Below are 18137 nucleotides of genomic sequence, written 5' to 3' on the forward strand. Positions count from 1 at the left end.
CGTCGAAGAATCCACCTCGACAAGACGACAGGGAACCCTAAAACTGCCTATGAATCCGTGCGCCGTTTCTGCTGCATTTCGAATGTGGATGCTGTATATCTGGAAAAGCTCGGGAAACAAAGTGCAAGGCAGGAGCCAGGCGCACATCAACGTCCCATTTTAACCTGACATCGGTGCAGATTGCCACGCGAGGAGCTTAGGATACGCGCTCACAACACAGCAGCAAGCATCATCTGTGGATCTGTGTTGCTTGTATCCCACGCAAATGCGACCAGGTTGAGTTACGCAGACCGAGCCAAATCGCTCTGTGTACAGAAAAGAACGAAATCCTGGCAAAAGGATTCATGAACGAGGACATACTTCGTCGTTTATGTCGTAGACTTCTCTAGTTTGGAGAGGTATACCGAGAATTGTTCCTGTGGAGGCGGCATCAATTTCGTCTCTTTCCATAGATCGGGGGTGAGGAAGCTGTATGTCTTTTTCAGTGCATCGTAAGTCGCTTTGGCGAAATTCCCCAGAGTTTTCGAGTGGCCAGTGCACTGCGTATACACGTCCTGCAAACCTGCAAACTGAAGTATCTTCTTCGGTACCTGCGCTGCCACTATACCGGTACCACGTGGAGCCGGCACTAATCGCAGCGTTACTGAGCCGGCTTTCCCACTAACCTTACACGGCACAGTGTGCGGTAGACCGAGCTTGCTGCCCCAGAAGCCGCGTCGCACGGGAACGACTGCAAGCTTCGCAGCAAGCATAGCTCCGCGAATTGCAGTCGCAACCTCCTTCGCGCTCTTGACTCCGAGACCGACGTGCCCGTTTCCGTCACCAACAACAACAATAGCCTTAAAGCGCGTTCGCTGACCCGCCTGCGTCTGTTTCTGAATAGGCATGATCTTCAATACCTCATCCTGGAGACGAGGTCCGAGAAAATAGTCGATAATTCCTGGCTCCTTAATCGGAAGCGAGAACAGGTAAATGTGCTCAAGCGATGGTATTTTGCCGTCTTTCACGAGCCGTCCCAGCTTAGTGGTCGGGATCCACTCCTCGTGCGCTGCTGTGCCGTCGCGACCGGCTGCTCGAGCCCCACCACGGCCGCCTCTGCCTCCACGCCCACCCCTACCACCTCGTCCACCTCGGGCACTGCGACCACCACCACGGCTCTCACCAAAACCGCCAGGGAACCCTCCACGTTCAGCCATGATCTTATGCACGAGTACTTGCTCGCTTAGAACACAGCAAATCCTTTGCGAGACGTGTGCCCAGCGCGACGACGAAACGCGCCGTCCTTACTGTCCTTACTGTACTAAAAAGTACATTTAGATACAGTCTCCACGGGATACCTGATCGTACGCTGATGGACCGCGACCTGCGCGATCGCTCGTCGCGCTCAGGGCGTCGTTTCGGCAGGCGCGGGGCGCTGGCGACCTGCGCGCGATCACACACGAAGCAGTGTAGCGGAAATCAGGTCCTTTTTGCAGACTCGAGCGTAAACATCCAAGTTTGCGTCTCTCCCACTGTCATCAATATAAATCTTTAGGAAACTATCCTAAGGCTGCTGCTTTTTTTCTCCTTTTTATCTCAGGCTTTTAAAACGCCTGTACCGCCCGTACGTCCAGCTACGTTGGCAGTAATCGCGGGGCGTTGGGGCAGCGCTAGAGTTGCATTTCGCCGCTTCCGGCTGTTGTCGGTGTATTTCAAGCATGGCCCGACGTAGGGATCTACGCTTGGCTTGCTACTTACCTCTTTGTCACGTACAACCTCGATTTGAGCTTCGCAGCGGTGAAACTTGGCTGGGGTCTAGTGTTGCCATTTGTCCATTGAACCGCGCATGCTTCAGGCGATGACCGTGAGGCGCGGAAGGCCCTGCTTCATGGCTCGTTACATGCCCGAAAGGGGCACGGATACCTCTTTTCGATGTCGTCCTTCGTTACAGCGCCCAGCGCCATACCCTTCGATCAAAAGCATCTTTTAGACGATCGCTACGGCGTGCATGCTGCCGGCTGCGCGAGCAATCGAACGCTGTTCCGCTCGGCACGGGATTTCTGGAACGGGATAGTGTCCCTGATGAAGCAAGAACCAGTAGAAAAATCCATGCTCGTTTCGGAGCAGAAGCGGTTCACGGCACGGCATCGTGTCCCTGATGAAGCAAGGACCAGTAGAAAAATCCATGCTAGAGAAATACGCCGAGGAACTGCGATCCGTCTACGCTCCCATCGTGCACACCTCCGGTGATGAACGCTCAGATCCAGGCGATCGCTGCAATGACTCGACGCCGTGTCCGGTACCTGTTGTCATGCAAGCGGAAGAGACGAGAGCGTCTGGGACCACATTCCTGTCAGAGATAAAATGCTGCAGCCGATTTTTGTTTCGACGATGCGAACCAAGGGTCGATGATGCGCCACTCAAACGAAATCCATTACCTGATGTGAAACGTTCAGCCAAGCTCCCGCGTGAGGTCTTGAGAGAGTCGTCAGCGTACGAGGTTGAGTTTTTTCCATCGTCAATGCACCGCCGCGAATTGCTGCGCGTTCCCAAGCTACACTGGCATGGAACGATCGAGAGCTTGAAGCATGCGTGACAAGCGCATGCTACACGTAAGGAAAGCAGGGGGATGGAGGCTTCCATGAATGAATTTTGACACTGGTATCGGCTATTTTACGAACGCGTGTTCCAGGGCGCCGCGGAACATCTCGATTCGCATGACTTATCGATTACCAGCCGCATAGCGTCGAAGAATCCACCTCGACAAGAAGACAGAGAACCCTAAAACTGCCTATGAATCCGTGAGCCGTTTCTGCTGCATTTCGAATGTGGATGCTGTATATCTGGAAAAGCTCGGGAAACAAAGTGCAAGGCAGGAGCCAGGCGCACATCAACGTCCCGTTTTAACCTGACATCGGTGTTGCGCCGCGCAGCCCTCGGACAAGCCGACGCTCTTCGAGGCAGCCCAGCGCCCTCTCGATCTACGGAGGAGAATGAGTGCTGCGCGGGCAGCGCGTACGGCATTGCAGTAAAGCGCGAACGGTCGGCACTCGGCGCCAGCAGGGTCTACGCATGCATCTGAGCCGTACACTTTCGGCAAGAGGGTTAGTCTGGAGCATGCAGACGTCCAAATGTTCATAGAAGAGCGATGTTCAGATTTCTTTCTGCCGGTCGCAAGCGTACATGCACGGGACATCGGATCCGATACATGAATGACACATCATGGATTACCATCATGCATTCGCTGGTCTTCCAGGACAAGGAACTGTTGGCACATTAGAGTCTTTCATGGCAATTGTGCTTCACCTCCCAGGTACGTGCAATCAAATGCTTTTTCGTGGTTTATAGCGGATGCTTGCAAAGTATGTTCATACGCAAAAAATCCAAGGGAGAGGTATATAGTAAAAAAGGCGAGGTACCTGGAGCCTAGGTGTTGCCGCGGTAGACAGAAAACCGAAACGAAATCCTCTTCCCGCCGACCGTCCAGCGAAGAAGAGCAAGTGACGAAGAAGCAGAAGAAGGGAGGAAATGGTCAAGAACAGGTAGTTGCCCGACGTGATGATGACGAGACAGTAGGGGCACAAAGGGCAGGAATTCGAGGAGTCCTTGCAAAGGTGAGAACAACGAAAGCCAGTATACGCATGGAATTCGTGAACCGAGACTTCAACGATGCCACCAATACCAGATGATATGTGATACTGGAGGCGAGGCCCGCGCAGCTGACGAGCGCCAATTTTGTCGGGTAGCATCCCAGACCCGAGGTATACAACCTGAGGTTGAAACCGATAGCAGGGGTCAGGCCGCAGAAGGCTGCGAGGCGTCCGCGGGTCGATGTATACAGGCACTCCACGACAGCGAAGCGTTTTCGTGCGAACGAGCATTTCGATCGAACGTTGGCCGAACATCGCGAGACCCGTTGTTCTGTCAGAAAGCTGGCATCCTGCGTTGGACACGAGCGCGAGGCACCGACGAAACGACGCATGCAATGGCCCGTAAGCCCCGAGTGCATCCCGTTTCGCTGCTATTCCGGACGCTTCGCGTCACCTGGATCGCTCCTGAGGAAGGATTTTGGGTGTGTGTGTGTGTGTGGTCAGTGCAAGCCGGGTTTAGAGTGGAGCAGTGGACGCTTCGATCACATCTGAGGAACGACGTTTGGTGCGCTCTTCATCGCAAGCCGGGGATCGTGCAGCAGCGCCGGACGCATGAAAGTCAGCTGCGGGACAGCGCGTCTGGTGCACGCGCATGAACAATAGGGGTTTGGAATGGATCGGTGGCTGCTGCCCCGGATGCGCGATTGCTATGGACATGCAGGTGATCTCCCTGATTCGACTCATCGATCCTCCAACGTTGGAAAACATGGGGCACGGCGCGCGCTACAGTCGCCACTAGGACGCGACTGCCGCCTTCGCTATCACCTACCAGCAGTCGTTCCATTGGCTTGGCATCATCGTTGCGGACTTTTTCTTGAAGAATAAGGGCGATCTTCGGGGATTACCGCGCAGCAGTGCTCATTACGAGAATGTACAGAGAAAGCAGAGCATCGCTGGGCGCGACATCACAGACACACCTGACTGCATCTCGAGTGTTCGCATCGAATCTGATCGTCATCAGAGACCAGCGTCTGGAATAGACTGGAAACGCCGCGATGACTTGACGAAGCACTCGCAACCTAGGTCATCATGACAGCGGTTGTGCATTCGTCTCCAGAATGCGTCACGTTCATCAACTGGTCTGTTGTCGCAGCGAGGACAAATAGTCCCCAATAACGTCCACGAGTAGATCGACTGGATCAGGTCCGTCGGAAGCCGCGTCGCGGCGACTGCGTCGGCCGGTGCGCATACCCCCACCCACGGGATACCGCACATTGGGGCGGGAGTCGGCGTACGCGCGACTGCTCTTCGTATCGAACGGAAACATGCGCCGATACGCAGCGGACACAGGCACCAGGTGACCTCCGGGAACCTGACGGAACTCAAAGGCCTTTTCGCGATCGGCAAAGCGGTACCAAAGCGCCGCAGCGAGGTCATCGCTTTGGTCAATGGGGTCATCTGCGAACTTCACAATCAAATTACTCGCACAGCTGTAATATGATTCGATAAGGCGCTGAGTCTCCTGCGGGCTGGGTGTAAACTCACGATCACGTAGAGCGCGTGCTGCCCCGGTCGCTAGGGAAGCCCATTCGGGCCAAATACCCAGCAAGCCGGGATCCTGGCTGCGCACCTCTTCTTGTTGCGGCTCCGCCAGGTCTCGAAAATATCGCTGCACGCCGCGAGCCGTTTGCAGCCGAGCGCTGCTGCCGAGAATCGCCGCATCACGCAGAAAACTCTCGACGATGCGCCATCCGTCTGAACCAGCTACCGCATCGAGTGCTTTGGTAGCGTCCTCGAAAAAGGGTATGCTCTTTGAACTCGAGTAATTATTATAGGCCAGAAATATGTTAGCCTTTGGCGCCAGTCCGGCTCTTTGCTTTCGATTGGGCGCCGTTGTTTCCTCTGCATGCATCAGCGCCAGTAGCTTCGCGCCGAGCGAGTGACCCATGCCCACGGCAGGGAGGCGCTCCGGCGATGCAAGCAGTCGCGAGAGAGACGCGGAGGCATCCCGGAACCGCTCCCTGAGCTTTTCCGCTAGCTGCAGATGGTCGAAGAAAAGAGTCGTATCCGGAACGGGATGGCTGGAAAACGCATCCGCCCCAACTTTCGCAGAAGCACTCGTTGATGCCTTGGAGGGCGCCACGGCCGCCGAAAAGAACGGCGCTGCGATCACTGCCATCTGGGTTCGGCGTGCAATTTGTTCAAGAAAGGGCCCATAAGTTGCCCGCGGAAACTGGCCCACCAAGAACCCGCCAATGAAGCAGATTACCCCACGAAGCGCGCCAGACGCAGTGGCGAGCTTGTCGCTCGGCGAACCCGCCGGAACACCGTCCGGGATACACACGTCGCAACCGGCGAGCACCAACCAGCGCCCTTCCGAGTCCTCGACTTTTCCATCGACACTCATCTGGAGCGAGCTGAGCCCTAGGGAACGCCAAACACGGCCAGTAGGTCGACAGGCCTCTATCGTTTCACCGTGTCCACAACGGCGATAACCGTACTGAAGACGCCTCCGGGCAGCAGATCTAGTGTTGACGCATGTGCGGCGTCTCACGCGAAATGCAGGCGACACGTCTGTAGCCCTGGCAACTATGGTGCTTGCAGAACAGCGACTCCTTGTGTGAAAAGAGCGCACGACAGCGGGCAGTACTAGAAACGCAGTCGAATCCAGCAGCAGGTCGCTTTTACACGCAGGGCACTCCGTGGAGCCACGAAGCCGTTGGACGCGTTCCGTGGTTGTCTGCTCACGAGTTTGTTGGGAGGACCCACGCATTCTCAAATGCCTTGGTTCGAAAAAACGTTCCTGGCGACTCACGAACGCTACGTGGTGTCAAGGTCGAACGCCCAGCGTCGAATGCACAAATCACTGGATATGCGTCAAACTTGCCTCGCGCCCGGGCGCCGATCGAACCGCAAAGATGCCTAACGAACGTTGGGGGCAGGGTTCGAGTTCGCAGTGCGCTAGCACACAGACAGTGACCGTTTCATAGAATGCATGCAATGCTGGAGCGACACCAGACCTCATTTCGTTGTCTAGAAGCCAGATTCGTCATCACAGACTGTTAGAGAAGCTGCGTTCATTCCCGAAAGTTGGACGGCACGGGGTCAAAGTGCGTCGACTGGAGGCAGCGTACCTCAGTGCAAACGCTCAGGTGCGTGCTTGCGCTCGGCTGCGCAGCCTTCTGGAGATCACGTGCGATATAGCATGCCGTTGAGAACGGCACGCGGCGTATCGGTCCGTGGTGGCCCTCTGAAGGACGCCTCTGTCTGGGACGCGACGTCCAGACCCTGGACACTGGACAGGTGCGTGGAGCGGCCAACGTTGCGCGCGGTTCCGCGAAAGGACTCGGGGTCTTTTCTCCTGGCAAGCAGCAAAGCGCAGATCAGCGGTCCTTGACGCGGCGTTTCGCAACTGGCGGGGGCCTTTGAGCGCTCGTAGGGTATAGCGCCTCCATAACAGTTCCCTCGCAGTTGCGCATGTCGTGGTCGAGCAACGAACGAGCTCGATGAAGTAGCAAACTTCCTCGCTGCCGACAAGCAGCACCGTACACTGCGACCAGGCGCTCAAGAGCAAGTCACGCGAGCTTAACGGTTCCGTAGAGCTAGCGGCCAGTGGGCACTCCTATGCTGCATGCTCTACTTTTACGGACACAAACACGGTCCACGGTCTGCAAGGGCAGACTAGCTGGAATAAGATGTTTGGATACACGTATCATTGACGAATGTGCGTTCAGGATAGCGGAGGGCGACCAAGGCCCCGTTGGTTGGCCTGTGCACGCTCCACACGCCGCCGTGCACAAGTCCCCTGCACGATGAGGCGTCGCGCTTGTAGATCATCACGCAATAGTGAATGCTTGCCGGATCAATTCGTTTCTTAACGACCTCGAGACTGTAGGCTCGCACGCCACCACCCCACTCTACACGTGACGCCTTTCTCGAATGGTCATGGAGACGAGGGGCTTTTTGACCGGGGACTGTCGACGCGTAAAGCCCCCATCTGCGCTTCCACTGCCAGGTTTGCGTGCAATGCGAGCTTTCTCGCGGCGCTGTCATCAAACTGGCGCCAAGGTCTAAACCGATCCGTACATGAGCTGGCTCGCGGACCAGGTCCGCTGCTTTTCTCCGAATGAGCCAATTCACCCGTGTTTTCCACAAGTCTGCGACGATCTTCGGGGGGTAGTCTCTCTACCATGGAATTGGCGTCCTCTGCAGCGTATGCTCGGAGCGCCCCAAACAGCTGACGGGCAATGAAGCGCACCTTAGCCTGCGAGTCTCTGATCGCCAAACGAATGCAAGATTCGATTTCCGAGCGAATGGCGGCATCGCTCCACAAGGAGGACGCATCTTGTCGGAGCACAGTCGTTTGTGCGGCTCGGGGAAGCGCAACGGCCGACTCGGATTTTGTACCGACCTGTAGTACGAGACAGGCATACATGCCACAACGCTCCCGAAGCACAGGATGCTGTTCAGCACCAGCACATGCTTTCAACAGGAATTGAAGCACGGGGAATAAGAAAGACGGATGCGACGCAGCGTCGCGCAGTACTTGCAGCAGTCGATGGGCGCACGCGTCTGCAGCATCATAAAAGACTTTTTTTGTGCGTATCAATACCGGAAAAATAGCGAAGCGAAAAAGGTAGAGCGCGATTTCAACGGGAGCCCGCCGTCTCGATGCGCTCGCGGATGCGTTCAGCTGATGCGTCACTGCGCTTTCTCGCTTCGATGCCGCTGCGACTGGATCGTCTCCGAAGACTGCTCTTGCCGCATCCATCTCGCCGCTGGCTGGGTTGCTGATCGATACGAGTTGCTGCGCCTGGAGGCAAATGAAGGATTCGCTGTCGGAGGAACGCACAGGGGCTGTGCCGGGCTCGCACGCTGCAGGTCGTCTCCATGTGGACCCGGATCGCAGTCCGCACGTATCATTGATCTGCTCTTGTAGCCGTTGTTGTTTTAGGGCAGCAAGCTCTCTCTTGAGAGCCTGTTTTGGCTGGCTTCGTCCGGGATCGATCATCGACGCACCGCGCATTGAGGTTTCCAACTCGTTGATGGCCGCCTCTAGCGCGGGGCCTAGGACGAATTCTCCAAACCAGCCAAGAAAATCGAGACCATCCTTCGCGAGCTGGGAGCGAATGTCCGCGCAAACCTTCACCAGTGCTGTAAGGAGCGTCTCTTGGTGGCCGTTCGCTCCAACCGCAACGGACGCTTGCTCGCAGCTCATTGCTTGTTGGTGTAGCTTCCATACAATCTCACAGAACTCTAGTGCTGCGTTCTGGTTCGCCAGTCGTGCACTACTATCGCCGACAAGTAGGGTGCGCTCTAACAGTGAGCGCAACGCGTGCAACGCAGCTGCTTGGTTTTGCCAGGGCAGAACTGCGGGGCAGGTGTTCTCGTCGTTTTCTACAGCCTCCTCAGTTTTATCAGAGGGAAGACAGGCTGAAGTCGCTCCATCGCGAGTTCCAGAATAGATGCGCTTCACAAGCTCATAGCGCTCTATTGAGATCCAAGCGTGGGTAGCGGAATCCATTGTGAGAAGTTTGAGGGTGCCGCCTGAGCACACAGCAGCATCGCTGGTGGGCATTCAAATACGCCGGGCACAGCAGCACGCGGCCGCCGTCGTCAACGATCGCCGCGCACCGTTGGGTGCAGGTCGGACTTCGAACTGCTCCGGAGAGCGGATCGCACGCGGGCGCGAACGGCTGTCAAGCATTGTCCTATTTGATACAGGATGGTACAGATCGCAGCGGCATCAAAGACGCTACGGAGCGATCGTCGGTGAGAGCGGTTTGGCGACTGCTCTGCAACGCCAGCGTACGCTTCGTCATTGCCAGATGCGCGCCATGCCGTCGGATGTCGACGCCATGGCGCGATCTCGAGGGCCGTACGTGAGCGCGGTGCGCGGTTTATCTCGATGAGTGCAGTGAAGACGTTCATCGCTTGAGGATTGGTACCGTGTTGACTCTGGACGGCGAGCGTATTGCCCAGTCAGTCCGTCTCCACTGACGGAGTGTAAACATCGAAAATTTTTCGTGTTTCGAGATCAATGCATCGAACCTGATTCCCTTGTATGTGCGATTGCGTTAGGCAGTCAGGAAGTGACGACCGTGCTTTTCCAAACGTCTTAAAGTACCACCATGAGCCTTGCACCAGAATTCCAGGTGTGAATAGCAGTTCGCTGAAAGCAGCGATGCTCTTGGAGCCACTTCTCGGATTCATGTTCGCTATCACGGCGGGTGTGCGGCCCCGGCCGCCACAGAGACGCAGCAAGCCCTTTCATTGTCCTAACAGGCGTCGGCTCGATGAAGCATTGAACATTTGGAGCGAGACAGCTGAGGCTCTGCTCTTTCGACCTGTCGGAATCAATACAATGAAAAGAGGCGACTCGCTGAGCATGTCCACGGTTGCTCCTCGGGTTTCCATTTTTTCGATATCTGCGCCGCCTGATCGGCATCCGAGTCTTCTGCTGCGCTTTTACTTTGCTCGCATGCGCTGGGGCGACATCTTACCACTGCCGCTCAAAAAGGGTTCTCCCACGGTTGCTCCTCGGGTTTCCATTTTTTCGATATCTGCACCGCCTGATCGGCATCCGAGTCTTCTGATGCGCTTTCACTTTGTTTGCGTGCGCTGAGGCGACACCTTACCAATGCCGCTCAAAAAGGGGCCTCGGTGGCGACCAAGTTGCTACCAACTGGGGCACGGCGAGAATCTCAGCCGTGCCTCTGTTGCTGGGGCTGCACGCGAGCGCTTCCATCCCAGTTTGGGTCCCAGACGCTGTCGCACCATGACGCTTGCTCTGGAAATTGCCTTGTTTTCTTGGAGTGCGCGCCCCGGTCTCCCGGTGGCATTGGCGGCACATAGGCTGGAGGATCCGGGTCAGGTGCTGGCGACGCCCCAAGGGTGCCGAGTTGCGATGTGCGCGCCCTCCAGGCCATACCAGGCCCGAAACCGAAGATTGATCCAGCATGCTCATATCCGAAACCTGCTCTTCACAAAAGCTGTTTAGCGGTAGTTTTCATAATAAGAAGCGCGCAGTATAGCCGATCTGCCATGCACATGCAATTCAAGCACGGTTGCTACCCGCTCTCGAGAATCGTTCATCCAGTGGACTTCCTTAGGGCGCGTGCCAGCACTGGAGCGTTCGGAGCGCTCCTTCGAGCTGCGTGTGGGCTCGTGCGCTACGACCGGGTGCGCGTATTCCCGCGGCCGATGCACCCGCCACACCTGGCCCCCGTGCTGCAGGGTGTATGCTACGCTTTCCAGGGTGCATTGCAACGCCTCGATGTATGTCAAATTGCATTTGAAAGGTAACGAGCGGACTCGGGTCAAACCGTCGTGTCCATACCTTATCATATACAAAGAAATGAAAGGATTTTAGGATGCGCCACTAGGTCGTTGGTTGCAGCGGTACCGATCGGGTTGGTCATCGAGCATTGCGGAACATAAAACATGGTTTTTTTTCATGGACAAAACGTTTGCTTCGGCCAGCGTTCTCCGATTGTGCACTTTTCCTTTTCTTTTTGTTTGTGTGTGGTGAGGCATCCATGAACCCCCTACTCCCAAGTTACATTACGTATACTTCTTCTCGGATATTCTGCTCATTTCATACGTCCTATCGTGTGCCGAGCCTGCCGAGCGCGTCAGCAATGGCACCTGTAGCGCCGACAGAACACGGTGCTCGCGTCGAGCCGCCGGCGTCGGAATCGCCATCGCGAAACGATTGTCCATGATGTCGCAAATCAAGATGCCATTTCGCTCGCGGCCTAAGAAACGCTCGGATCGTGCGCAGCGTATATGTGCAGGCCTTTGTTAGCGAGACTTTGGCGAATACGCGCTGGCTCGGGCGGCAGCAAGCCAGCATTTCTCGGAAATGGTAGCACAGGGGGGCCTCATATCGACCAGAGTAGGCGGTACAGGAGTTTGCCTCGCTAAGTGCTCGAGCACGACGATACATCCCCCGTTTGGTACGACAGGAAGCGGCGCGCTTGCCGTCGACGAACAATCTTGGCGCAGTGCCGGGCGTCAACTGCTCTACGCTACCATGTACGTGACGAGCTCCGGGACGAGTCGACTACAATCGAGGCGCTTCGTGTACGGCGCAGCGCGTCGGCGGAACTGTTCTCGGGTTCTAGGGACGCGTCGATGTCCTTACGAGCTGGGCGCTGGAGAAGCACGCACTGCTCGGGCGAAGCCTCTCCACGGAGGCACGAGCAACCGTATGCGTTGCGTGTCTTCTGGGATGGAACAGCGCCCGTCGTTGAATGACTCACGCATACCACAATCAACCTTTTCTCCGCGGATAGGGAAGCCCGGGGAGCAGTTGCAGGAACCCAGCATTACGCCCCTGGAAGCCGAACAGCGCCTCGTTCGGTCGGGAGACTGGCTGCTGTTTGCGGCAAGCCTCTGTACGCTGTGCTTTGGTGTCTGCCTGGGTCCACGGCGAGTACACGCCCAGCGTCACGAGCGTACTATTGCTGCAGCACTTGTTCATGGCCTAGCCACAATGGATGCTCGCGTCGTTTCCCAAGATACGAGGCGGGTATTCAAGTCGTCTACGGAGCGCCGGCCGATGGCCACGGTATCCGTCCCAAAAGCGGAAACGACGAATCAGCTCGATATAGGAAAAATGGGATATTCCCTCTACGATTTCGTGGATAAGAAGAAACTTTTCTCTTCGGATCTATCCGCGAGAACAGAGACACAACTGGAATTGGAAGAGATCGAAGACGAGGAAGTGCAGAAAGCTTTGGTGTTAACTGTTGGGCGGCTTCTGCAAACGGTTGGCGCTCTCGTTGCTGCTTACTTCGTTTACGTCGGCAGTCGGCGCTGGGAAGAATGGATGCGAGAAGAGGAACGATTGGCGACCGAGAAAGAAATCAGCTTGACTGGTACCTACATTGACCCTGCTGTACCGCGTGAGGACCTCGAAAGACGACGAAATCCCGAGTCGTCTACGCCTTCCGGCGTTTCAGACGACGACAGTGGCCACGATCCTGACACCGGAACGGGTAGCACAAAACGCCCCGGTCCTGGACCGAAACCACCGTCGACGGACCGCGGCGGAGCGCCAGACGAAGGGCTTGACCTTCTGGACGACCTGCTCGAGTAGCGCAGCGGTGCACAGATCGTTTACCTAGGCCGTTCTGTACAAAAGCTAGGCGTAGCGCCCATGCTGACAAGCGAGCAACGCACGAATTGTGCACCCAAAGAGCTTTACAGTGCAGTGAGGCTTCCTCCGCATGCCAATCACACATACGAATTCGTGCAGTCATTGCGACAAGCGGAGCGACTCGCGCATGCAGTCGCACCGCTTTGGGACTGGCGATCTGCAAGACGCTCGTTCAAAAGACAGCAGGGCGGTGCTCCTTTGACAGAACAGGACAGATCAAATTTGCAGATGGAGTACTGTGCACGAGGCCTCGCGGAGCTCCACTAGGGCTATCGCAGGCAAGACGGATTCCTCCAGCGCGAGTCGCACGCTTGAGCAGCTGCCACCTGCTACCGCATGGCAATGCTGCTCCAAAATTTGGTACCAAGTGCGGCTTGTGTCGCCTATGGCGCAGATTCGGTGCCCGTGGAGGAAGATTTGGACTTCTCGGTGGACTTGTTGCGCTTTTTGATGCTGCTTTTTGGTTGTTTCAGCGCTTCGGATTTGGCTGGCTTGCTGGCGCTTTTCTCTTGGCGTGCAGCAGCCGTAGACCCGCTTCCAGCACTTGCGCGTTTGCCGGCAGCTCCTGGGGACGTTGCCGCCGCTCTGGTCGTAGAGCTGCGCTTCGAACGAGTTTTGCGCACAGTCTTTGGTGAGTTTGGCGCAGCGTTTCCATCCAAAGCGGATGTGCGGGACTCGTTGCCAGAAGGTTCCAAAGTTTCGGAGCGTGCTTGTTTCACGGACGGCGACGCGGTCATATCCACACTGGCCGCCGAACGCTCGGGCTGCTCATCACGCCCGGTCGGACGTGGTGCAGCCTCTGCTGACTTTGTGGGCACACGCTCGGAGGCGTGTTGCTGCGCAAGCTGGTGCTCAGAGGGATGTTGTGTAATCGATTTTGCGGACGATCCCGGAGCCTCGGACGGTTCTTCGGCACAAGCTGGCGACGTTACATTGGCATCCGTACGCTGCACATCACCGGCGCCATTTCTGCGTAAAGGCAAGTCCAGTGAATCGATACTGTTTCGGGTAGAGGCCTCTGTCCATGTCGGTCCTCCACGTGCTGCGACTGCGAGCGGCGACTTCTCATGCTTGTCTGCTTCAGTCGCTGCTGCGGATTCCCGTGGTGCGTCGACGACACGCGTCTGTGGCGGCGTGTCCTGTTCGACATGTGATGGCGAGCGGAAGCGTTCAGCCTGCCTTGCATCTGGTATCGCCTGCTTTGGAGCCGTTCCAGTGGTCTGTCGTCCACCAGCGGTATGATCTGAGGGTTTTTGTTCGAAACGCGAGGGTCTTGCACTGTCCACAGGTACAGGCGTGTTCGCGCTTGCTGCTTCAGCGGCTTGAGCTGTGGCAGCTAGCGAGGCTCCTGGCAGCGTCTCTGGCGCCGTGGTAATGGGTGCTGGATGCTGCTGCTGCTGCTGCTGCTTCTCCTGGGATAGCGGATTCTCTCGAACGGCCGACTGCTGGCACGTTTCGGATGCGGAGCTTGCTCGATCCTGAGCGTCTGCTCTTGTGTGGGTTTCTGCGCCCATTATGGAGGACGATGCATTCGGTACTTTGCCTGCTGATTCATTGGACACACCGGACTTTGGCGATGAGGGCGGTGCGCTGCTTGCTAGGTTTGTCGTCGCGGATTCGATAACGTCTGTTTCCGAAACTTTCCTGTTCGGCGCTTCTGCGGTGCGCGCGCGCCCAGCTGCTGCTGTCGAAAGTGGTGCGTGTAGAGTGGCTTCATCATCACTGGACGTGGCTGATTTTTGCTTTGTTTGAAAAGCCTCGAGCGCCCTCAGAACATGAGATTCTAGATCTTTGCTCCAAGCAGCATGCACCATATCGGGATTCCACGGTAGAAAAGGGCATCTGCGCAGTGCGGTAAGCGTTTCCTGGCTCTTGGCATGCTTCTGGCGCCAGTGCCGCTCGATCTCGCACACTAACTCGCCAACGGACCCACCGTCGTGCATTTTCTTCGCAATCTGGCGAATCAGAGACATATTGGCTCGAACCAAAGCCATCGCTTCGACAAATGCCCAGCGCAGGGTGAAATCCTCCCAGTCGATTCGCTGGAGATCCGAGACGTCGTCACCAGGGCTTGAACGCTTATCCATCTGGGCGCTCAGCGTCCGAATCTGGATTCCAAGACTCTCCTTGACAAAGATTCGGGCCTGACGAGTCTCGCTCTCTATGAGTTCCTGATCAAAGCAACATTCCGCCGCAGTGCGCGAAAGCAGCCAAACTGTGAGCAAGGCTATATGCTCCTCAAGCAGAGGATTCACTTGCTCAGCATCCTTCTGGCGACTGCATTGGTCGGCAACCTTCTTGAACCATTCCAGGCAAAGGCGAGCCCGTGGGCGGAAGGCAAAGTCCGGAATTCCAAGCAGATAGGCAACCACAAAAGACGCTGCGTCGCAAAACGCCTCGCGCTCGCGATTGCCGCCTACGATGCGACGTATGCCCTTGTCCACCGTGTCGGAGATCCGGCCTTGGAAAAGGAATACGAAACGATCAAGCGCATAGGAGCCAAATAGCAACGTAAGAACGAGTGTTTCCTCGCTGCCATGTCGATGAAAAATAATAGGATCGATGATTTCTCCAAGAATCGCCAAGCTAGAAAACGCCAGAAACCCGAGCCCAACAGATGCTTGCACTAGTTCTTCACGAGGGTTCGACGGCAGCGGCGGGAGCGCACTATACGCTGCCGCACCAGCCGGATCACGACACCAGATGCTGCGCATCGAGGGCGAATTCGAGAATCGAATCCGAGGCGGCGGATGAGTATTCAAAATTCGCTCTTGTTCAATGCCAAATGCCTGGATCGCGCCGAGGTCCCATAAACGGAGCAAAAGCAAGGCGAACCCGAACCCGAAATTTTCATCCAGCGCGCGCCGGATCCGTTGGCCATCGAGCTCCACAGACGGTGCCCGAATGACCGCATCCACTAAGAGCAGAACGAGCTCGTCGCTTTGTTTTGTATCAAGATCGCGTACCTGAGAATCACGTTGCATCTCTTCCAAAAGCGCCAGTATCGAATCCAGTGACAGTGGCGTTGGCGAACTATCGCTGTAGTTGCTCGAGCCCGAACGGCTACAGACCGCTTCCAGTGCTGTTTTGTACGCAGTAGAACGCGGCAAACCTTGGAGGATCTGCTGCAGCGTGCTTTTAGACTCGTCTGCTGAGTCTCTCAAAGTGCCGGGGAATAAACCTCGCGCTTGCTCTTGGAGGCGGCTGTCTTCTGCAGGCGTTTTCGCCCAAACGTCAAAGGCGCGTCGCTGTCGAGCGCCACACGCGCGCCTCCAATCCGTACAAGACTTGCGAGACCAGGTATAATAATTAATTTGGCAGGTCCACCTGCAGAGCATCCCTCCAGAGGTGCGCGCATCATTTGAAATGCGCAGCGCCCTAGGCGCCGTCACCGTGAAGGCCACGAGCGTAGTTGGTGAGCGCCCACGTCGCGGCGTCGGCGCCTTGCTCCACAGAGACAGCGTTCCAGAAAAGTTTTTGTAGACGTTGTCACGCTTGCGGTCCATGATTCCGTGAAAAAAACAGCTGTAAACGTTCGGCAGGAGGCGTCTCGGGCGCACCTCTTACCCAGCGGTCGCACAAGCGGCCCAGACGCTGTGCAGCTATCGCCACATGAAACGAGATTCGCGCGCGCATGGACACGCGCGCTTTTCAAACTTGGACACTTGCGGACAAGAGAGATATTTCGTGTCTTCGGCATTCTCGACCAAATAAGCGGCCGAAAGTGCACTTCAACGGGATGAAAAATTATTCTATTGGGAGTAGGGTAATAGATGCTCTGGCTTACCGAATAAATCTGCCGCTTGGCTTCTTCGTTGAGAGAAAGGACGATAAGCGGGACGACTTGACCCCAGGGGGAACTTCCCGTCGTCAACTTGAAGCTGGGCGCTTTCCACCAGGACCCTAATCGCGAACGAATAAAGTCCCTCGTCTCACATTGCTTTAACCTTGTCAACTGAAAGCAAGGGGAAGCCAGCACTCTCGCGAATTTCCGAAAACTGGGGAGTCGCTCTTCCGATTCTTGACCCAGTTCACGCGATGGACTGTTTCCCTCTTACGGACACAGAAAAGAATTGGTAAAAATTGTCAAGAATCGGACGATCGAAGGGCCAAAAATGCGCTCCCTTTCATGCATAGAAAAAATTGTACGCCTGAACCATCGTCTGGACCGTCAGGAAAGGTAGCGGCTTCGAGAGAGCCATCGGCGCAAGTCTCAGGTCGATCGTTGATGAATACGATCGTCTTTGACCCTTGATGAACGGAAGGACGAACCGGAGGGAAGGACCTGTGAGTTTCGACGATGGTGGATATCTGTGGGATGACGCAGATGCTCGCGGCGCTTTCGATTCCGAAGGCGACGATCGCCACGAATCATATCCAGATGAATGCTGGGTGTCGCGTCGCTTATTATATCAAGCTGAGGTACGGAAGCGAAATCAAGGGCGTCTAGAGAGAGGGATTGTTTGTGCCGTACGAACTCAAACGCTTGCGAGTCTCGACGTTCTCCTCTTCCAGAGCGATTGAGAAGGGAAACCTGGGATGAAATTGGCGCGCTGAAATCGCGGAATATCGAAGCAAGTACTTTCCGAAGGCTTCTCTCTGACTGAAGCATCTATCCAAGACGCGTATGGCCGTTCCTCTGAACTATAAAATAATGGAAAAGAGTGCAAACACTTCGGATACCTGGATAGAATAGAATGGAACCGGCCCAATAGGTCAACGCCGCCCCAAGACGTTCTGTCTCCTGTCGACGAGGCGTCGTATCCCAATTCGTCATGTTCCTTCCAGTTACTTGATCATCATGGGCATTCTACGACGCCATGGTACCGTGGACATGAAAGAAAGCGGAAGGAAATTGAATGAGTAAATGTAGACTAAGGTTTACCAGGAAAACCTCAATATCAAAGCTGCTGAAACTATAAACAGTCTATTCGGTTTCCAGCTTCTCTCGGATGGACACGGTGCCAGTGTTCAACTGAGCGCACCGCTGCATATTTCGAGGGAAATGGGAGACGACAAAAGCTGTTCGCCTCTGAGGGATAAGCAACGTCTCATGGGCGAGAACCCGGGTCTTCCAGACGCGGTCACCTTGGTGGACACGAGTCCCGGATAAGAAACGCGTCATTACACCAGCAGAAGACACGACCAGGAGGCGAGGTTCGTTTACAGCGCAGGGGAAACGCAAGAAAAAGAACCAATGGAGAGAGGATGTGACTGCTCGTCTCCTCATTTGTGAACCGACGAAATCTGCTTTCAAAACCAACCTGAGAACGGATTTGCGTGTGTCCCCTGAACGACTGAGACAACGAGCTCGTTCTGGATACCAGTGAACGAGATGCTCCCGGTCACATGTTTGAAAAGGAACCAATGCCTGGGATCTGCACCCTCTTTTGGTACCGAATGGC

At 55.8% G+C, this 18137-nt stretch overlaps 5 protein-coding genes across 5 annotated transcripts, besides 1 other annotated feature; 1 reads left to right on the plus strand and 4 right to left on the minus strand.

Moving 5' to 3' along the window:
- Positions 1-368: 368 nt before the first annotated feature.
- Positions 369-1196, minus strand: CYME_CMA082C (40S ribosomal protein S2; the record flags this gene model as incomplete). Its single annotated transcript, XM_005535018.1, has 1 exon — positions 369-1196. The coding sequence occupies one exon, from the start codon at positions 1194-1196 to the stop codon at positions 369-371; it is 828 nt and encodes a 275-aa protein (XP_005535075.1).
- Positions 1197-4701: 3505 nt separating this feature from the next.
- Positions 4702-6342, minus strand: CYME_CMA083C (hypothetical protein, conserved; the record flags this gene model as incomplete). Its single annotated transcript, XM_005535019.1, has 1 exon — positions 4702-6342. One exon carries the CDS (start codon positions 6340-6342, stop codon positions 4702-4704), a length of 1641 nt encoding a protein of 546 aa, XP_005535076.1.
- A 182-nt stretch (positions 6343-6524) lies between these two features.
- Positions 6525-7561: a sequence feature (possible transcribed region).
- CYME_CMA085C (hypothetical protein) lies at positions 7513-9147 on the minus strand (the record flags this gene model as incomplete). Its single annotated transcript, XM_005535020.1, has 1 exon — positions 7513-9147. The coding sequence occupies one exon, from the start codon at positions 9145-9147 to the stop codon at positions 7513-7515; it is 1635 nt and encodes a 544-aa protein (XP_005535077.1).
- Positions 9148-11433: 2286 nt separating this feature from the next.
- Positions 11434-12672, plus strand: CYME_CMA086C (hypothetical protein, conserved; the record flags this gene model as incomplete). The annotated part of the gene is made up of 1 exon (XM_005535021.1): positions 11434-12672. The coding sequence occupies one exon, from the start codon at positions 11434-11436 to the stop codon at positions 12670-12672; it is 1239 nt and encodes a 412-aa protein (XP_005535078.1).
- Positions 12673-13115: 443 nt separating this feature from the next.
- On the minus strand, positions 13116-16238 carry CYME_CMA087C (hypothetical protein, conserved; the record flags this gene model as incomplete). Its single annotated transcript, XM_005535022.1, has 1 exon — positions 13116-16238. The coding sequence occupies one exon, from the start codon at positions 16236-16238 to the stop codon at positions 13116-13118; it is 3123 nt and encodes a 1040-aa protein (XP_005535079.1).
- Between the last annotated feature and the right edge of the window lie 1899 nt (positions 16239-18137).

The sequence above is a fragment of the Cyanidioschyzon merolae genome, chromosome 1 (genome assembly GCF_000091205.1).
Source record: "Cyanidioschyzon merolae strain 10D DNA, chromosome 1, complete genome".
Lineage (NCBI taxonomy): Eukaryota > Rhodophyta > Bangiophyceae > Cyanidiales > Cyanidiaceae > Cyanidioschyzon > Cyanidioschyzon merolae.